This window comes from Oncorhynchus mykiss, chromosome 24 (genome assembly GCF_013265735.2).
Source record: "Oncorhynchus mykiss isolate Arlee chromosome 24, USDA_OmykA_1.1, whole genome shotgun sequence".
NCBI lineage: Eukaryota > Metazoa > Chordata > Actinopteri > Salmoniformes > Salmonidae > Oncorhynchus > Oncorhynchus mykiss.
Window position 1 is genome coordinate 26582859 of NC_048588.1, and position 19191 is coordinate 26602049.

Consider the following 19191-nt stretch of genomic DNA (forward strand, 5'->3'; position numbering starts at 1 on the left):
CCACACTGAGGTTGGAATAATACTGTGAAATTGTGAAAATGATGATAATGCCCTTTTAGTGTAAGAGCTTTTTGAAACCTGTTTTGGTGAGATGGAGTTTTAACGAGATATAGTTTTGGCCTGCCTGTTGACATCACCAATCGATAAATGAGTTAATAGACAAATAAGAAAGAGAGTTCCAAACCTCTCTGCCAATAACACGTTGCCATTTTTCCCCTTCCAACTCAGACCACTCCCATATAGTCCCAGCAACGTTTTTGCTTCAGAAATGGTTCTTTGCTAAGAAGCCCCAAAAAATAATCCAACATTTTAATTGAAAACAATCACAGTAAGGTATGTAATTGTTACCCAGAAATGATTTGATATTGAGATAAAAACAGCTGCATTGGACCTTTAAAATATCAAATGGAAGCAAAAGGTACTAATTTCATGGAACAACCCAGGTAAGGTCTGATGTCACCTCTGGAGGGGTGAGGGGGGTGAGGCTGGAACATCTGGAACTCCTCCCACTCTCAGGACATTCCTCCAAAACATATGTCAAGCAACGTCTTCTCTCTCTGTCCGATCATCTCACCTTCTCTTTCTTTGTCTGAGCATCATCATCATTGTCCTCATCATCAGAAGGTAAATACTCCTTCTCTTTTAACTGCGTGCTGTATCCATCTCCTCTCCTCTCTGTGTTAATGCACTGTGTAGGCTAGTTTCAGGACAGCAGAATATTATATTCAAACATTCATGGCATGATTAGAAATAACTGATATCTCATGTAAATATTTGTCATGAAAACATAGAGAATGTAAAGAGCAGCTTATGATACTGTGGAGAAGTTGTCTGAACAGTTAGAGGAGGCTAGTAGTGTTGTGATGGTAAGATAGTGATGGAGAAAGAGGGAGAGAGAGAAGAAGGAGAGAGCGAGGAAGAAAATAAGATTGGCTAGGCAGCAGCCTATCTCTCTAGGCACCAGCCTCCTATCTCACTAGGCACCAGCATCCTATATCTCCAGGCACCAGCCTCCTATATCTCTAGGCACCAACCTCCTATCTCTCTAGGCATCAGATATGAGAATCAGCGTTTATCTGGCACTAAGCAGGACAGGGAGTAGAGAGGCACTGCTGGGTAGGTTACTGTTTTACATATAGAAGGCGATGGAATCTTTATGTTCAGTAATAAATAACATGAAGTACTGAGGTAAAACTTAACCAGAGCCCGTTCTAGACAGTAAGCTCCAATGCCACCTGTTTCTCTGGTGATGACCTGTTTCAACTCATCTGTCCCAGTCAACCTAACATTTATCCTCCATGACTGGGCCAGTGACATCATCAACTCTGCAAATATATCCTCTGGTTGTTCATTGTCCAAACACATTTATACTAGAAACACATTCATACTTTATTTCCATTCCACAGAATAAAGAAACAGGCAGGACAGGAATAAGCCAATATTGGGTTTAAATATAGAGCAAGAGGAAGTCTTAGCTCTGGGTTGGAGGAGAGTGTTGAGAGACAGACCAGCCAACCACACCAGTCTAGTTTGCGTCCCAAATGGCTTTCTATTCCCTATATAGTGCACTAAATAGGGTGCCATTTGGGACCCCAGTCTAGAGCCTTATAGTTAAACACTTCACCCCAAACTGATGCTGGAATAATATGCTACTGAATAGCTTGTATTTTCATCATTTATTTTCTCATTATAATTGTTTTCTTCGCTGTCCTCTCTCTCATGTTCATATAATATTATTACTTTTGCTATTGTTTTACTGAAACGACAGACACCATGGCAACCGTGGATGGTTTTCCTGCCAGTTTCTATGGTGAGCCGGGGGTGTTGGGCATGTTATCCAATGGGATCAGTGCGTTCCTGGTTCTACTGCAGAACTTTAACACCGCTAGAACCGGAGTACCGGCGCAGGGGGTGGAAAACATTCTGGCAGGTACGCTAATCAATCCATCCATTCATCATGATCACTATTTAACTCTACTCTGTTCTTGCTGTTGTGTTTCAGTTGGTTGTTCAGCATGACTAACAGTGTTGTGTGTTTGTAGGTGGTTGTTCAACATCACTAACTGTGTTGTGTGCTTGCAGGTGTTCACCTGATTCTGATAGGTGGTGTGTGTCAGCTGATCGCCGGCCTCCTGTCGTTCCGCAAATACGACCACCTAAGCAGCACTGCCTTCATCGGCTACGCAGCACTCTGGGGGAGCTATGGCGCCACACGCATCTTCCAGGGTGCCTCACAACCAATCACAAACAACTTGACCCTGTCACATGACCTGATGAGCAACATGACAATGCACACTTCCCTCATAACCAACCTATCCCTGTCAGCGGAACTCATCAACGGCACCTCACGGAGCCCTGATTGGCTGTTCTTCCTGCACATTCCCCAGACTGCCATCGCGGGATTGGTCCCGTACATCCTCCTCTCCTTCCTATTGGCCTTCTGCTCGGCCACGGTAAACGTCATCATGCCCTTTGTGTTCGGCGCCATCACTCTGACGCTGCTGTTTGAGGCCGTGGTATTGGGAGTGTCCTCCGCCTGGCCGCTAATCGTCTCCGGTATTCTAGAACTCCTCATCCTTCTTTTCGCCATGTACGGCAGCGCAGCCCTGCTGGTGAAAGGCCTGGCACAGCGCTACGTCTTGAAGGGATTTGGCAACCCCCTGTTTAATGTGCTCCTACTGGGAACCAATCAAACTCCCAAGGCCAGCGCTCAGAGCCTGGGACAGGAGAAGAAGAAGAACACAAAGTACGCTGAACCCCAAGCGCTCTGCTTTTTTTGTGACACCGTGTCTCCATTCATCCTGTTGTTCTACAGCTTCAGCTACGTCACGTCCTTTTCCCTGGGGGCCGTGTGGGTGTCCATAATCTCTGCTGCTCAGCTCCTCTCCAGCTACTACGCTCACCTGCGGCATGATGGCTACCTGGCCATCAAGGCTGGGCTACATGCCACCTACTGGCTGACCAAGGCGTGGGAGGAGTTTGTGTTGTCACCCCTGATCATGTCGGAGCCGAAGGTAGAGGTGGCTGCTGGGAGACAGGCAATGGTTGGTGATTGGTTCTTTGTGACGGCAGCGCTGCTCCTTTTAGTGGTTAGTCTCAGTAATGACGCCCTGGAGGTGGCCCACAATGCATTGTTCCTGCTGCTGTCCGTGTCCACGGTCCCCCAGATCCCCCTCCAGGGGTACTACATGTTCTTCGGGGTGTCCTGCTCCCTGTTTGCCGCCGCCTCTCTTTACGGGACGTTCTGCCGCCTCATCAACTCCATTGCTGAGAAGATTCTGATCCCAGTGGGTCCTCAGCTCGTCTCTTCTGACCGCCTCCGCTCCGTCCTGTACTGCTGCTCTTCCCCGGCGCTGTCATTATCACCACCGACAATTCAGATCACTGACACTCTATTCTACCTGACCAACGGGGTGGCAGCTCTCTCGGCACTCCACTCTGCTTCGTCCAGTCAGAGTGGGGTGTTCCTGCGGCTGAGCGTTCCGTGGGTGCTGGTGTCAGGAGCGTTGGTACAGGGGTTGGTCAGCAGACTGCAGGTCAGGGGAGGACAGAGATTTGGGTCTGTCATCCCATCCTTCTACATGGTTGTCTGGGCTACATGGACATGGTACCGCTTCGCAGGTACATGGTTGACTTGTGCTGCCTCCTAAATGACACCTTATACCTTATACAGGGCTCTTGTCAAAAGTAGTGCACCATATAGGGAATAGGGTATCATTTGGGACTGAAGGATTAGATTAGAAGACTTTATTATCCATTAGGTTTACGCAAAATGAAAATTTGGCCTTGGTGCTGACATACATATAGAATTTTACACATTTCATACATTGACAGATCCTAACAGGAAGAATGTGCCTTTAATTTTAGCCTAAATTATACAATAATGTCAAGAGGAGGCTTGCAGGACAGTTTGTCCGTGTTACTGTTGTTGTTGTCTCCATGCTCTGTGACCTGTTTAGTAACCAGTACTCTCTGTTCTATTCTCAGGCCTCATGCTACAGATCTCTCCAGCAGGGTCCTTAGGGTTCACAGCTGGAACCATCGCTTTCCTGGTCATCAACGCTTTCCTCATGCTCATCGGTCAGTCTCTTCATGAAATGACCAAAATCTACCTGTTCACCTGCTTCAACAGATAAAGAGAGTGAAAAATGGAGGTTGTTTTTGGCACCCTATTCATTATGTAGCCCTATGGGCCCTGGTCACAAGTAGTGCTTCACCATAGTGCAGGGATCATCAACTATATTCAGCCGAGGGCCAAATACAAATAATTTGTAGACTGCAAATGAACCGTAAGAAGCCCGAACAGATAAAACATTTGACTAAAACATAGTAATTTCAAACATTGCTTACATTTCTACACAATCACATATATCTCTCTATTATGTGTGGGAATACTTTGGAACAGATCTCCAAAATAAAATCAATTGGAGCTGATTTGCTGGTGTTTTTACAGTCTTTTATATCCAACAATTGTTTTTGCTCAGAAAAATGTATAGGCCAAATAAATGTGTCCGTGGGCCGCCGTTGGGGAAGCCTGATATAGGACATAGGTGACCATTAGGGACACATGCAGTCTATTCATCCTGTATTGCTAACTTTCTCCATGTCTTCTCCCCTCCACCTCTCCATTTCTACATCTCTCCATATTTCCATGTGTCCACCCCCCAGCTGCATATGGGAACCTGGTCCTCTTGTCTCTGACCACAGTCATGGAGGTGGTCCTGGTCTGTTTCCTCCTGTCCACCCTCCAACAGCTCCCCTACCAGTTGGAGAGTAAGGAACCTGCTTCTCACCTCACTACCCTTACGGTCTCAGACCTACTGCACAGTATCTCTACCATAGTGAACATGTACGCTTTCTGTTCAAAACATTGCATCATGTACACATTGTTTTGAAACCTAGATGTCAGTTGAATGTCACTGTTCTAACATTGCTCTTGCGTTCTTCCTACAGTTGCTATGCTAGCTGTGTTCTCTATCATCTGTGTGTATGGAGCCCTGGCATCGCTGGTCAACTCTACCTTCTCTCAGAGTCTGCTGCCCCTCGGCCCGCCATTGTTCAAGGTGAGAACAATACACTCCATTCCGTATTTCATTATGTTCCATTCTATTCCATTCCGTTCCATTCTATTCCATTCCGTTCCATTCTATTCTATTCCATTTGGTTCCCGTTCCGTTCCATTCCATTTGTTTCTGTTCTGTTCCATTTCATTCCATACCATTCCATCCTACTCCATTCTGTTCTGCTCAATATCTTCTCTCTCTGTGTTGTGTCTCAGGATGTGAAGCAGCGGAAAGCGTTGTCGCCTGACTCGCCCTGTCCCGTAGCAGACTCCAGGCTGACTAGTGGACTCCTGAAAATCAACAGACTGCTAGACAACGGGGGGGTCTGTGGAATCCCCACCGACACTGTCTACGCCCTGGCTGCCTCCTGCAAGAACCCTCACGCCATCGAGAGCATCTACAACATCAAGGTAACACTCACATTATCAGTAACATACTGTCCTCATACTCTTAAACAAGCCAATGTTACTCCAGCAAGTAGGCTACTGGTCCTTCGAGCCTGATATGGACAATTGTCCTGGAACAACCCTAATGTTATACTGTGAATTGTCATGCACTGGCTCACAAAATTTTGTTTTTGGATGAAACTGGATAACACCTGACCTTTGACCTCTAACCTCTCTTTGACCCCTTTCAGGACTGCCCAGCAGAGAAGCCAATCTGTATCTCCAATGTAGAGCAGCTGAGCCAAGCCCCTTGACCTCTAACCCCTAACCTGTCTCTCTGACCCCTAACCAGGACCGCCCAGCAGAGAAGCCGATCTGTATCTGTATTTCCAGTGTGGAGCAGCTGGTGGCTGCCAAGCCCCTTGACCCCTGACCTCTAACCCCTAACCTGTCTCTCTGACCCCTAACCAGGACCGCCCAGCAGAGAAGCCGATCTGTATCTGTATTTCCAGTGTGGAGCAGCTGGTGGCTGCCAAGCCCCTTGACCCCTGACCTCTAACCCCTAACCTGTCTCTCTGACCCCTAACCAGGACCGCCCAGCAGAGAAGCCGATCTGTATCTGTATTTCCAGTGTGGAGCAGCTGGTGGCTGCCAAGCCCCCCTTCAGTCCTCTACTCTGGGAGTTCATGAGGAACGTCTACCCTGGAGGAATCAGCTGCATCGTCTGCAAGGGAGATTGGCTACTCAGACTGGGTCAGTACCATGATGGCAAATTACCAGTGAAGGCTGCTGAGGGGAAGATGGCTCATAATAATATTTTGAATGGAGTGTAATAGATGTAATGTAGTGAGTGAATGGTTGATACCATTCCATTGACTCCATTCCAGCTGTTATTATGAGCCGTTCTCCCCTCAGCAGCCTCAACTGAAAACTTCAGTTTTGGTGGTATTTAGATATTATTTTATTTATGTTGCACTGGGATAGGTTAACAGAAATTATTTGAATCATATGTTGACTTTTGGGGGTTTACCTAAACTAAAATAGTGTTTTTAATCATTGTGTTCGCACCTGTGTCGGTCAAGTTCGGCTGAGGTAATGGTCTACATGTGTTGTCCAGGTGTGGGTCCAGCCTACGACCGCGTGGGGACCAAGGACAGCATTATGATCCGAGTCCCTGACCACACCGTCACCGGACACCTGTGTGACATCACCGGCCCACTCGCCATCACCTCAGCCAATCCCAGCGGAGAACCTGACAGCACGCACCACGACATGGTCATCAGGTAACAGTTTAGCATAATACTCACCTGTACTCAAGCGTGTTGGTGCTTATTGATAAAACATTATAGTGGTAAATGATCACCATTTATAACATGTCATAAATGGTGCACACTGCAGCTCCAATGTAATAATTAGACATTTCCACAGCTGTGCTGCCTTCTTCACGGTTTCATCAAATTATGACTATTTAACCTGAAGAGAACTATTTGATGTGATGCTGAGAGTGATGTCATTATTGAAGTATTTCTGCATCCAGGAGTCTTGTTATAGACCGGTTTGATCTTTCCTGTCAGACTGGTTTGGTATCAGTCAGCCTGCTGTGTAAATGTACAGTTATGCTAATGTATCTGTGTTAGTCCTCTACTAGTTATTGGGTAATAATGTATCTGTGTTAGTCCTCTACTAGTTATTGGGTAATAATGTATCTGTGTTAGTCCTCTACTAGTTATTGGGTAATAATGTATCTGTGTTAGTCCTCTACTAGTTATTGGGTAATAATGTATCTGTGTTAGTCCTCTACTAGTTATTGGGTAATTATGTATCTGTGTTAGTCCTCTACTAGTTATTGGGTAATAATGTATCTGTGTTAGTCCTCTACTAGTTATTGGGTAATAATGTAGCTGATGTTCTTTACTCTGGATGCTGTTCTGAACCTGAACCTGTACCTGAACTTACTCTCAAACTGTCTTCCTAATGCTGATAGTGATACTGTCTCCTCTATCTGTGTGTGTTTCAGTCGTCTGGGCCATAAGATCCAGGGTGTTTTGTGTGACGGGGATTCCAACGAGGTCGTAGCCTCCACAGTGGTCAACTGCCTCAAGATAGATGAAGGTATGATGTCACAGTGCAGTACAGAAGCCCACTACAATAAGTCATAACTAACCTCTTAGGATGTGTGTTGTCCCACCTAGGGTTGCAACATTCCAATAACTTTCTCAAAATTCCCAGTTTTTCCAGATACCCTAGTTGGAAGATTCCTGGATTTCAGAAGGATTTAAGTAGGAATTTCCAAAATCCTCCAACCAGGAATTTAGTTAAAGTTACTGAGACTTTGCAACCCTAGTCCCACCCAATGGCTCCTTGTGTGTCAATGATCACTTAGTCAGAATTGTTTCCTTCTCCCCCAGGTACAATTAGCATCGTGAGGGAGGGCTGTGTCCCGGCTATCAAGGTTCGACAGATCTTTGAGAGGGTGAAGAGCAGTATGCTATGAAGAGGACCTTCCCACTCTATCCTCTCCTACATTCTCGCTTCCATCCACCTCTCCTTCCCCCATTCCCTCCTTCCCCCATTCCCTCCATCCTATGTTGACCAATGATGATGCTCAGATCAGATACTGGACCCACACATCTCAGGCCAATGAAGAGTGCTCTCTTGAAGATAACTGAAGATTAAATGTGAAGAGTGTAAAAATGTGGCATAATTGTTGTAATGTTGGGCTAACTGAATGCTAATCAATTCGTTGTGATGAGAAGACTGTAGTGAAAGCCAAATGCAATCTTTGCTGACCTTATTGTTATAATAAATGTTTTCATCGGGGAAATTACCTATTTATTCAGTATATTTGTTGTAGTTTTAGAGGTACGATACAGATGTTGTGAATTCTAGATTGATGTTAGATTTTTGTTCTGTAATAACGTGCTACCAGAAAACTCTAGGTTAGAAACACCATAATATCTTGACGTTGAATTAAGTCTAAAATTAGCATTTATTAAGGACTATGTACTGTGGATGAATGTGTGATGCTTCTGGGGAGAAATGAAGGATGATTTATTGTAATGGTGTGGTAAGATTTATATGGGAGATTTACACACGCCAAACAGCACACATGCAACATTTACATTTCTATCATTTGTCCTGACAATGTGTTGCAATGGTTATATGTGTATATGTATGTTATTGTTTAAATCTATTTCACATTAAAACTCAACTAAACTAACATCTCTAGTTTCTTTTCTGTTTTTAATACCGCAATCAATATTTCTCACGTCTTAACAATGAATAAACAAGTGTCAATGATCAGCCTAAAACAAGATGAGTCCACCACCACATTAATGAATAGAACATTATTATAGGAACTCCATGTATGAAACAGGTCTCTTTTGCGTCTAGTTTTAGAGGATACTTTATATCCTGCTTTTAACGTTACAGCAGACACTGGGGAAATCCACTTCCTGCATATTTTGTCAACTAGAAACCAATTATCATTTGCAATGAATCCTGGGCAAGAGGAAATACAGCTAAGATAATAACATTTTCATTCAAAATGGTCTCCGATAGAAATGGGTCATTCCAGTAGAGATCTGAGGTGCATGCATTCATTTTGAGGTACATGTAGGCTATAGAAAGTCATATCCATCACCATTCAAAATGGCCTCCAAAAGAGCTGGGACATTCCAGTGGATCTCTGAGGTGGGGTTCTAGTAGCCTCTACCCAGGAGCTCTGCTTCACAAACACACGTAACCACAGGATGCAGTCAAAATAGCAATAGCCTTCAATTCCTACTTTATTGACTGTGTCAGGGTACTGACACAGAACCCCTCCACTGGTTTCTTGGGCTCAGTGCTAGTGAATGACACTCAACCTGTCTTCATCATAAGGGAGGATTCTGAGTCAAAGGTGGACAAGGTGATTAGCTCAATAAAGAACTCTAAAGCCAAAGATGTGTTTGGGATGGACTCTACCTTTCTTATTAAAAACTACAAAGAGTCACTCATTGGCCCCATTACTAAGGTCACCAACACATCTATTGGTCTCGGTGTGTTTCCAAGGGTATGGAAGTCGGCCATAATAACAGCCATCTTTAAATCGGGCGACCGTGCTGCCGTGAGTAACTACAGGCCCATTAGTATACTACCTGTGGTGTCAAAGGTTGTTGAAAAGTGTGTAGCAGAACAACTGATCGCCCACCTCAACAACAGCCCCATTCACATTACACTCCATGCATTTTGGCTTCAGAGCGAAACACTCCACAGAAACGGCCAACTGCTTTCTTCTGGAAAATGTGAAGTCCAAGATGGACAAAGCGGGAGTTGTTGGGGCTGTGTTTCTGGACCTAAGGAAGGCTTTTGATACTGTTAACCATGAGATTCTCATCACAAAATTGTCCAAGTTCAACTTTTCCCCCGATGCCTTGAGATGGATGAAATCATACCTTGAAGGCAGAACTCAGTGTGTCAGAGTGAGCAATGAGCTGTCGCCCACTCGTAGCTATGATGTGGGCGTGCCCCAAGGGTCAATACTGGGGCCCCTCCTGTTCAGTCTGTACATAAATGATCTGCTTTCTGTCTGTACTGGGTCTGAAGTTCAAATGTATGCAGATGATACAGTGATATATGTGCATGCAAAGAGCAAGAAACAAGCAGCACAAGAACTCACTACTGTAATGGTCCAGGTTACAAAGTGCCTCAGTGACTCGTGTTTGCATCTCAATGTGAAAAAAACTGTTTGCATGTTCTTCACAAAGAGGGCAACAGATGCTACTGAGCCAGATGTCTATGTGTCAGGGGAGAAGCTCCAGGTGGTATCTGATTTTAAGTACCTTGGCATCATACTCGATTCCAACCTCTCTTTCAAAAGCATGTGAAAAAGATCATTCAGATCCAAATTCAACCTAGCTAATTTCCGATTTATATGAAATTGTTTGACTACAGAGTAAGCAAAACTGTACTTTAAATCTATGATACTCCTCCACTTAACATACTGCTTGACTAGTTGGGCCCAAGCTTGCTGTACAACATTAAAACCTATTCAGTCTGTCTACAAACAGGCTCTCAAAGTGCTTGATAGGAAGCCCAACAGCCATCATCACTGTTACATCCTCAGAAAGCATGAGCTCCTGAGTTGGGAAAATCTTGTGCAATACACCGACGCATGTCTTGTATTCAAGATCCTAAATGGCCTGGCTCCCCCTCCACTGTGTTTTTGTTAAACAGAAAACCAAAACATATGGCAGCAGATCCACAAGGTCTGCCATGAGAGGTGACTGTATAGTTCCCTTAAGGAAAAGCACCTTTAGTAAATCCGCTTTCTCTGTGAGAGCTTCCCATGTCTGGAATACACTGCCATCAGACACACATAACATATCACACTTTTCTACATTGTATATTAATAGTGAAGACCTCAAAACTATGAAATAACACATGGAAACTTGAAGAAACCAAAAATGTGTTAAACAAATGAAAATAGGACTGACATTAAGGGTTGCCCTATTGCCTGGGGCAAGTGAACTGAGCAGTCACGACAGTCGCAGTCACGCAGAGGTTTCCCCATTGGGAAGGTGATTTTTTGCAAATAATTCCGATAGCCTAAAACTGATATATCTAGTTCAGCTTAAAACTGATATATCTGGTTCTTCCCCATTGTTTAAGTGAAAGACAGACAATTTATGGCATTTATTGCAGTCGGGCAAGTTGAGCCTGTTACATGTGGTTTGTACAGTGTCTAGTAAAAGTCTACATGCCTATTGCACAGGTTCTACATGGCTATACCATTCCCAAGAGCCTCTTTCACCCCTCAGAAACTATCTCACCCCTTTCTCAGCTCTCAGAACCTCTCTCACCCCTCAGATCCTCTCTCACCCCTCAGAACCTCTATCATTCCTCAGACCTCTCTCACCCCTCAGAACCTCGCTCACCCTCAGAGTCTCTCTCACCTTTCATAACCTCTCTCAACCCTCAGAACCTCTCTCACCCATCAGAGCCTCTCTCACCCCTCAGAACCTCTCTCACCCATCAGAGCCTTGGCTCACCACTCAAAGCCTCACTCACCCCTCAGAGCCTCTCTCATCCCTCTCTCACCTCTCAGAACCTCTCTCGCCCCTCAGGATCTCTCTTATCCCTCAGAGCCTTTGCTCACCCCTCAGAGCCTCGCTCCCCCCTCAGAAACTCTCTGACCCCACTCTCACCCCTCAGAACCTCTCACCCCTCAGAGCCTCTCTCATCCATCTCTCACCCCTCAGAACCTCTCTGACCCCACTCTCACCCCTCAGAACCTCTCTCACCCCTCAGAGCCTCTCTCACCCCTCAGAACCCATCTCACACCTCTTTCACCCCTCAGAGCCTCTCTCACCCCTCTCTCACCCCTCAGAATCTCTCACCCCTCAGAGCTTCTATCATCCATCTCTCACTCCTGAGAGCCTCGCTTACCCCTCAGAACTCACCCCTCAGAACCTCTTTCACCCTATTTCACCCCTCAGAGCCTCTCTCACCCCTCAGAACCCCTCTAACCCCTCTTTCACCCATCAGAGCCTCTTTCACCCCTCAGAGCCTCTCTCACTCCACTCTCACCTCTCAAAACAACTATCAACCCTCTCACCCATCCACATCTCTCTCACCCCTCATAACCTCTCTAACCCCTCAGACCTCTCTCACGCCTCAGAACCTCTTTCACCCGTCAGAGCATCTCTCACCTCTCAGAACCTCTCTCACTCCTCTCTCACCCCTCTTTCACCCCTCAGAGGCTTTCTCACCCCTCTTTCACCCCTCAGAGCCTCTCTCACCCCTCTCTCACCCCTCTCTTACCCCTCAGAGCCTCTCTCACCCCTCAGAGCCTCTCTCACCCCTTTCTCACCCCTCAGAGCCTCTATCAACCCTCTCTCACCCCTCAGAATCTCTTTGACCCCTCAGAACCTCTCTCACCCCTCTCTCCAGAGTTGTGGACTCGAGTCACATGACTTGGACTCCAGTCTGACTCAAGTCACAAATTTGAGGACTTGAGCCTCGACTTGATAGAAAATAAAATAACTTGAGACTTGACCTGGACTTGGAACCTAAAGACTCGGGACTTGACATTGACTTGAGACCGATGACTTAAAATCTTCTGGCCAGGTATTGTAATGTTTTGTCACTCATTTTGTAGCACAGCGTATACATGGATGGATTACTCTACACAAAGCCAGAGACAGTAGCAACATCGGCCTTGCAAAAAAACAGCAACAGATTGGCTAGTGAAACGCACACTCAGCACTCTGATTGGACTAGCCAACTGTCAATCAACACAGGTCGGGTGTGATTTGCTGTGCAGCTTGTGGCGGATGAATCAGAATTAGTTGGGTAACATAGATAATTAAGATGTTTTATTTGCATAATATGCTTATGTGAGATACTTGTCATTAGAATGTATCCTTTTGGACTAGAGTGTTGGCAGTTGCACTTTTCCCTCAGCTGGGGCTCAGTCACTTGGGGCCCAGAGAGGGGAGAGGTCAGGCTTGTCTTTCACATATCCCTGGTGCTATGCAGAATACCAGAAAGGGAAGAGGACAGGATGGAACATTGTCTTCATATGTGAATGTGTCTTTACCTATTCTTAAACCATGTGAAGGGATGGCGTGATTAATGGGCAACCAATTACTTGTCTCCACAACGTCTGTGTGCCAGTCACTCCCTCCTTTTCCCATTGGGGGGAGGTGAATGGCAGTGTCTGGAAACATTGTATGTCCTCTCTGATCTTACACTTATCCTGGGACAGTGTATGACCTAAAGGCTCACTCCCCTCAGTGAGCTTGTCCAGAAGTGGGGTCAAGAGGGAGTTTCCTTGAGATGGGAGTATCTAGAGTTGATAATTGATGTATGCCATTGGATGAGTTGGTGTTTTTGTACTATGAAGTACCAGGAACGAGATTAGAACCTCGTCGGAGGGACCAAACTGAACAATAATTTATAGCGAACGTTATCTGGCTAAGGGATACTCCTTTCTCAAGAAAAAGTATTTATTTGTGAACAGTTCCTAAGATCTGTGGTTCGTCATGTAAGTTGAGAGGGGTGTATCTTGGCTATAAAATATATTTTTATTTTTCTGTAGTCACTTCTCAACGGTTCATTAGAAATAGTGAATTGTTGAAAGTCAAATGCTATTGCAAAGCTTACTTTTATTATTAAAGATGTAGTTTAAGTATAACTCTGACTGGTGTGTAGTTTGTAACTCTCCTCATTTGGTAAAGCAGAAATATGCCACCACAAGCTATAGGAGTTATTTGTGAGAGCAAAATTGCAAGATTATGTTGTAATACCTTTATTACATTAAATGGTTGTTTTATGCAACAGAATAGAGTATTCTTAACTATTGTGTGTGTGTTCTACTGAGGATGGGCCTCTGGGAGATAACCCTGACAGGAGATTTACCATGTCTTTTGGGTGATAAAACCTAAAGAGCAGTCACGAGCATGAGTTAATGTTTCTGTTCTTTACCGTACCAGGGAGAGATGGTTCCAGTTTGGAGTCGGAGGGCCAGACACTGGTCTCTACAATGAAAACTGTTGACACAGCAGCTACTGTCTGCAATGTATTATATGTATCTTTCATACAGATCTTAAACTCGTGACCCATTATATATATATCTGTTGTTCGTCATGTAGGTTGAAAGGGGTGTATCTTGGCTATAAAAGACCTTTGTAGTTTCGTCTCGGGGCTCTCAAAGAATCATTTGATTGTGAATCGTCGACCAGCCATGACCAGCCATCATTATCGTAGAGCACTCAATCGATTCACTTTATATGTGTGCATTGTATTGACCTGCTCCCTTATTAATAAGTGATTAAAGATTTAGTTTAAGTATAACTCTGACTTGTTTAAGTATAACTCTGACTCTGTGATAAGTTTGTCTCTCTTCATTTGATAGTAAAGTAATTAACCACCACATAGTGCAGAGCAAAGTCAAATTTTAGGATGAGGATTGCCATAATAAATAGATATGCAGCTCCAAAAGTTGTTTGGTGATCAAGAATATGAACTATTTACTTTGTAAGCTCACCAGCAATGGGGCAAAAATGACTAGCATAGGCCTACTGGTCTTTTGAAAGTATTCAGAACCCTTGACTTGTTCCACATTTTGTTACGTTATAGCCATATTCTAAGATGGATTAAACAAATAAAAATCCTCAGCAATCTACACACAATACCGCATAATGACAAAGCAACATTTTAGAGAATGTATTAAAACACTGAAATACCTTATTTACATAAGTATTCAGACCCTTTGCTATGAAACTTGGAATTGAGCTCAGATGCATCCTGTTTCCATTGATCATCTTTGAGATGTTCCTACAACTTGAAATTGAGTGCACCTGTTGTAAATGCAGTTGATTGGACATGATTTGGAAAGGCACACACCTGTCTATATAAGGTCCCACAGTTGACAGTGCATGTCACAGCAAAAACCAAGCCATGAGATCGAAGGAATTGTCTGTAGAGCTCAGAGACAGGATTGTGTCGAGGCACAGATCTGGGGATGTGTATCGAAACATTTATTCAGCATTGAAGGTCCCCAAGAACACAGTGGTCTCCATCATCTTAATGGAAGAAGTTTGGAATCACCAAGAATCTTCCTCAAGCTGGCCAAACTGAGCAATCGGGGGAGAAGAGCCTTGGTCAGGGAGGTGACCAAGAACCCGATGGTCACTCTGACAGAGCTCTAGAGTTCCTCTGTGGAGATGGTAGAACCTACCAAAAGGACAACCGTCTCTGCAGCACCACCAATCAGGCCTTCATGGTAGAGTGGCCAGACGGGAGCCACTCCTCAGTAAAAGGCACATGACAGCCCGCTTGGAGTTTGCCAAAAGGCATCGAAATACTTTGAGAACATGAGAAACAAGATTCTCTGGTCTGATGAAACCAAGATGGAACTCTTTGGCCTGAATGCCAAGAGTCACATTTGGAGGAAACCTGGCACCATCCCTACGGTGAAGCATGGTGTTGGCAAAATCATGCTGTGGGGGTGTTTTTCAATGTCAGGGACTGGGAGACTAGTCAGGATTGAGTAAAAGATGGACGGAGCAAAGTACACTGAGATCCTTGATGAAAACCTGCTCCAGAGCGCTCAGGAGCTTAGACTGGGGCGAAAGTTCACCTTCCAACAGGACAATGACCCTAAGCACACAGCTTAGGGAACCCGATCGAACATCTCTGGAGAGACCTGAAAATAGCTGTGCAGCAACGGTCCCCAACCAACCTGATGGAGCTTGAGAGGATCTACAGAGAAGAATGGGAGAAACTCTCCAAATACAGGTGTGACAAGCTTGTAGCGGCATACCCAGGAAGACTCGAGGTTGTAATCGCTGCCAAAGATGCTTCAACAAAGTACTGAATAAAGGGTCTGAATTCTTATGTAAATGTGACACACAACAAATCTAAATAAGATCACTTCTTGTGACTCTCACCAACTTCCCACTTTCCTCCAACACATTCCAGATTTTTCTTGAGACTTAATTAAATGGATTCTCCAAGTAGCATTGATCCAAAACCCTCACTCCAACTAAAAACGAGTCTAGTTTTTCCTGTTTTCCACCACAGCATTACTTCTCTTGTTTCTTATTCTTCGCCACGGTAACCAACTCATTCTCGCTTTCTATACTATTAGCTTCACCCTTCACTCACTAGCAGCTTCACTAGCAGTTTCTTGGCAGAAATATTTGCTGTTGCTTTCACATGTTTAAATAGGCCATATGTGGTAAATCTATATTCCATCAAATACTACAATAATTGATAGCATTTCATCATTCCTTCCCGTACCGTTTCGTGCAACACGTAGACATTTCTGTTTGATAGGCCTACAATACCTTTTAATTTAGCCAACCTTTGCTTCCCCTGCTCTGAGTGGGCGCGATGTTTATAGTGCACATGAACAGTCTCAAGACTCGTGAGGTAGAAGTTATGTTTATTTAATTCAATGTATAGTTTCCTTTGTTCATATTTCCCGGGTTAGGTCGGAGTTCCGTGTGTCTGTGAGAAAATGTTGAAGTCAATTTACACATTCTGTCATTTATTATGACATGTTAATTTGCTATCTGCAGGGCTCTGGGAACATGCCCTGCATGCCCGTTCGGTAATCTGGCCCTGCCCAAAAGAGTCAGTGTTAGCACTTATCCTCTTCCTGCTCTACATGCTCCCACTTGGCCAGATCTTCAGACAGTACAGTGTCCAATTCCACTGCCCAGCACACGACACACAGGTTCTGCAAAATTGTAATTATTCGCCTACCTCCTCATGCCTTTTGCACACAATGTATATAGACTCTCTTTTTTTCTACTGTGTTATTGACTTGTTAGTTGTTTACTCCATGTGTAACTCTGTGTTGTCTGTTCACACTGCTATGCTTTATCTTGGCCAGGTCGCAGTTGTAAATGAGAACTTGTTCTCAACTAGCCTACCTGGTTAAATAAAGGTGAAATGAAAAAAATAAATAAAAATTGCAATAGGTCAAAATGATAAGATTCCCAGAAAGGGGCTCTGGGATTGTTTACTTTAGAAGCTGCCTATTCTGCTTAACAGGACACTGTATCTGATGTGTCTGAAGTAAGATGTTTTAAGACTGTCTAAGTTTACCAATGATTCTGTATCTCTCCCTTTGAAAGGCTTCCTGAGGCAGGTGCCTTAATAATAAGCAGGTTTAGCATAGGTGGAGTTGCGATATAAGTTAATAGACCAGTTCCAAACCCCTCTGCTAATAACAGCTAGTTTCAGGTTTGACTACATTTCCCTCCCATTAGGCTCTTCTTCTCTGATGACTTGATCCACACTGTGGTTAATGCACCACGTTGTTGCCCTTCCCGTCCCCACTCAGACCACACCCAGACAGTCCATTAACATTTTGCCATGAGAAATAGTTTTTTGCTAAAAAACAACTGTTTTTGTTTCTTTTTGACCCCTTTAACAGAAAAGTATTACAGTAAGTTCCAGTTGTTAACTAGAAATAATTTAATATTGAGATAAAAACAGAATTAATCAAATAAAAACAGCTGCATTGGGCCTTCAACATGCAGGAAATTCGTTTCTGCATCTGTGGGGGGGGGGGGGGCAATTACTCCTATTTACTTCAGAGAAACCTGGGCTTGGTTTGCACTCTGTTCACCCTGACCAAAAGTTACACTTCCAGTGTAGCAAGTAAGACAATTGACTGCTTTTGCGAGTCCCCAGTATAGCTCCTAGTCCTAAACTAATCTACTGGAATTATTTGCTGTTTGGTTAGTGTTTAAAAAAATCACCTGCTTAATGCGGCAACCCTGGAGCAGAGCAGGCTCAACTTGCCCGGCTGCCAGAAATGCCAGAAATTGTCCATCTCTTAAACAATGCGGATTAACCAGAAAACTCAGTTTGAGGTTTACTGGAATTCTTAACAGTTTTGTTGTTTTCAACAAACAACTTTAGAGCTAGCTCAACTTCCCAAATGACCAGTTTACTTTCCCCAGGCAATTGGACAACTCTTAAGGTCCCTGCTTCAACTAGATTCAGTAGTTTTACCAAGTTACCATCAGGAGAAAAATAAATTGTCCACAATGGGACCTGTGGTGCCACCTCTGCTCACATCTTTCATTAAGCCATTTTGAGAAAGAACCAAATAAAATAATAAGCCAATTAATTAATCGCCACATTCATTAATCTATAATAAATATAATATCATCGCTGTCTGATGAAAACCTCTTATTTCCAAACAGACTTTACAGGAAACATTTTTTTTTAATTATCATATTTTTTTCATTAACCAACATACAATTTTGGAACTTCAAGAAGCTATTTCGATAAATGTTATTGGTACTAGTCATTACATGTTCAGAGTGCATTGAGGGGAGTTACTTCTTTAAATAAATGTACAAAAAACATTAATTGGCAAAAATGGAGTTCATCAGACAGTGACGATATAAACCTTCATAAAAATATGTTTGATCATAATATTTTATATGAGACCTACTAGGATAATCCAAATAAAAGGAAAAATAACAACAAATAAAAGTTCCCACTCCTTTCTTTTTGTATAGAATATGCTTTGATTGTTGATCAATATACTATTATGAAGTCGTCAATAGTCAGTTTTCCATGCCAAGTATTGTTTTTACGATACATTTCTCAAACTCATACACTCATGCAATACAGGCCTACTTCTTTAGACGGTTTTAGGCTACATAAAAAGTGTTGTAACTAGACATGATCATTCAGAAATCAGACTTTTCACATAGATCTTCCGCCAGAGATCCCAAGGACGCCCACGAAGTTGTAGCCTGATGTTGAATAAGTCAAAATGTCAAAGCTAATCACGTCCTTCTTATCTATGTGAAAATGCTGAAAATGTGAAATTTTGTTATTGTCTTTTAAAGGGGCAACCTGCGATTGCTACATACATTTTTTTTGAGAGAGACAAATAATCATGTTTTTTTGCAAAATGCTATATTTCCACCTCACTCTCAGAAAAATAGGTAGTACTGCTAGGTTTTACACTCTCAAATGTAACAAATAACTACATTTAAAAAATTACAAAATAAATATTTTAAATTGTTTAAAATAATAATAATATTATATTTGACATTTTAGTCATTGAGCAGATGCTCTTATCCAGAGCGACTTACAGTAAGTGCATTCATCTCAAGATTGCTAGGTGAGAAAAGCACATATTGAACAACAGTGGATGTATAGCATTTTGCAAAAAATAAAAAATAAATGTCATACACATCTAAAAATCTATGTGATGGCAA

At 43.4% G+C, this 19191-nt stretch overlaps 1 protein-coding gene across 1 annotated transcript; it reads left to right on the forward strand.

The window, feature by feature from the left end:
- Window positions 1-545: 545 nt before the first annotated feature.
- On the forward strand, window positions 546-8669 carry LOC118944053. The gene is made up of 11 exons (XM_036961606.1): window positions 546-624; window positions 1769-1930; window positions 2083-3621; window positions 3988-4080; window positions 4669-4773; window positions 4954-5063; window positions 5279-5473; window positions 6040-6202; window positions 6567-6732; window positions 7467-7561; window positions 7858-8669. Exons 2-11 carry the CDS (start codon window positions 1774-1776, stop codon window positions 7941-7943), a joined length of 2709 nt encoding a protein of 902 aa, XP_036817501.1. The 5' UTR covers window positions 546-624; window positions 1769-1773; the 3' UTR covers window positions 7944-8669.
- Window positions 8670-19191: the final 10522 nt, after the last annotated feature.

Coding starts and splice junctions, on each gene's coding strand:
- LOC118944053 (XM_036961606.1), top strand. CDS start 1,774: ATGGCAACCGTGGATGGTTTTCCTGCCAGTTTCTATGGTGAGCCGGGG. Junction 4,081..4,668: donor CGCTTTCCTCATGCTCATCG/GTCAGTCTCTTC, acceptor TCCACCCCCCAG/CTGCATATGGGAACCTGGTC. Junction 7,562..7,857: donor CTGCCTCAAGATAGATGAAG/GTATGATGTCAC, acceptor CTTCTCCCCCAG/GTACAATTAGCATCGTGAGG.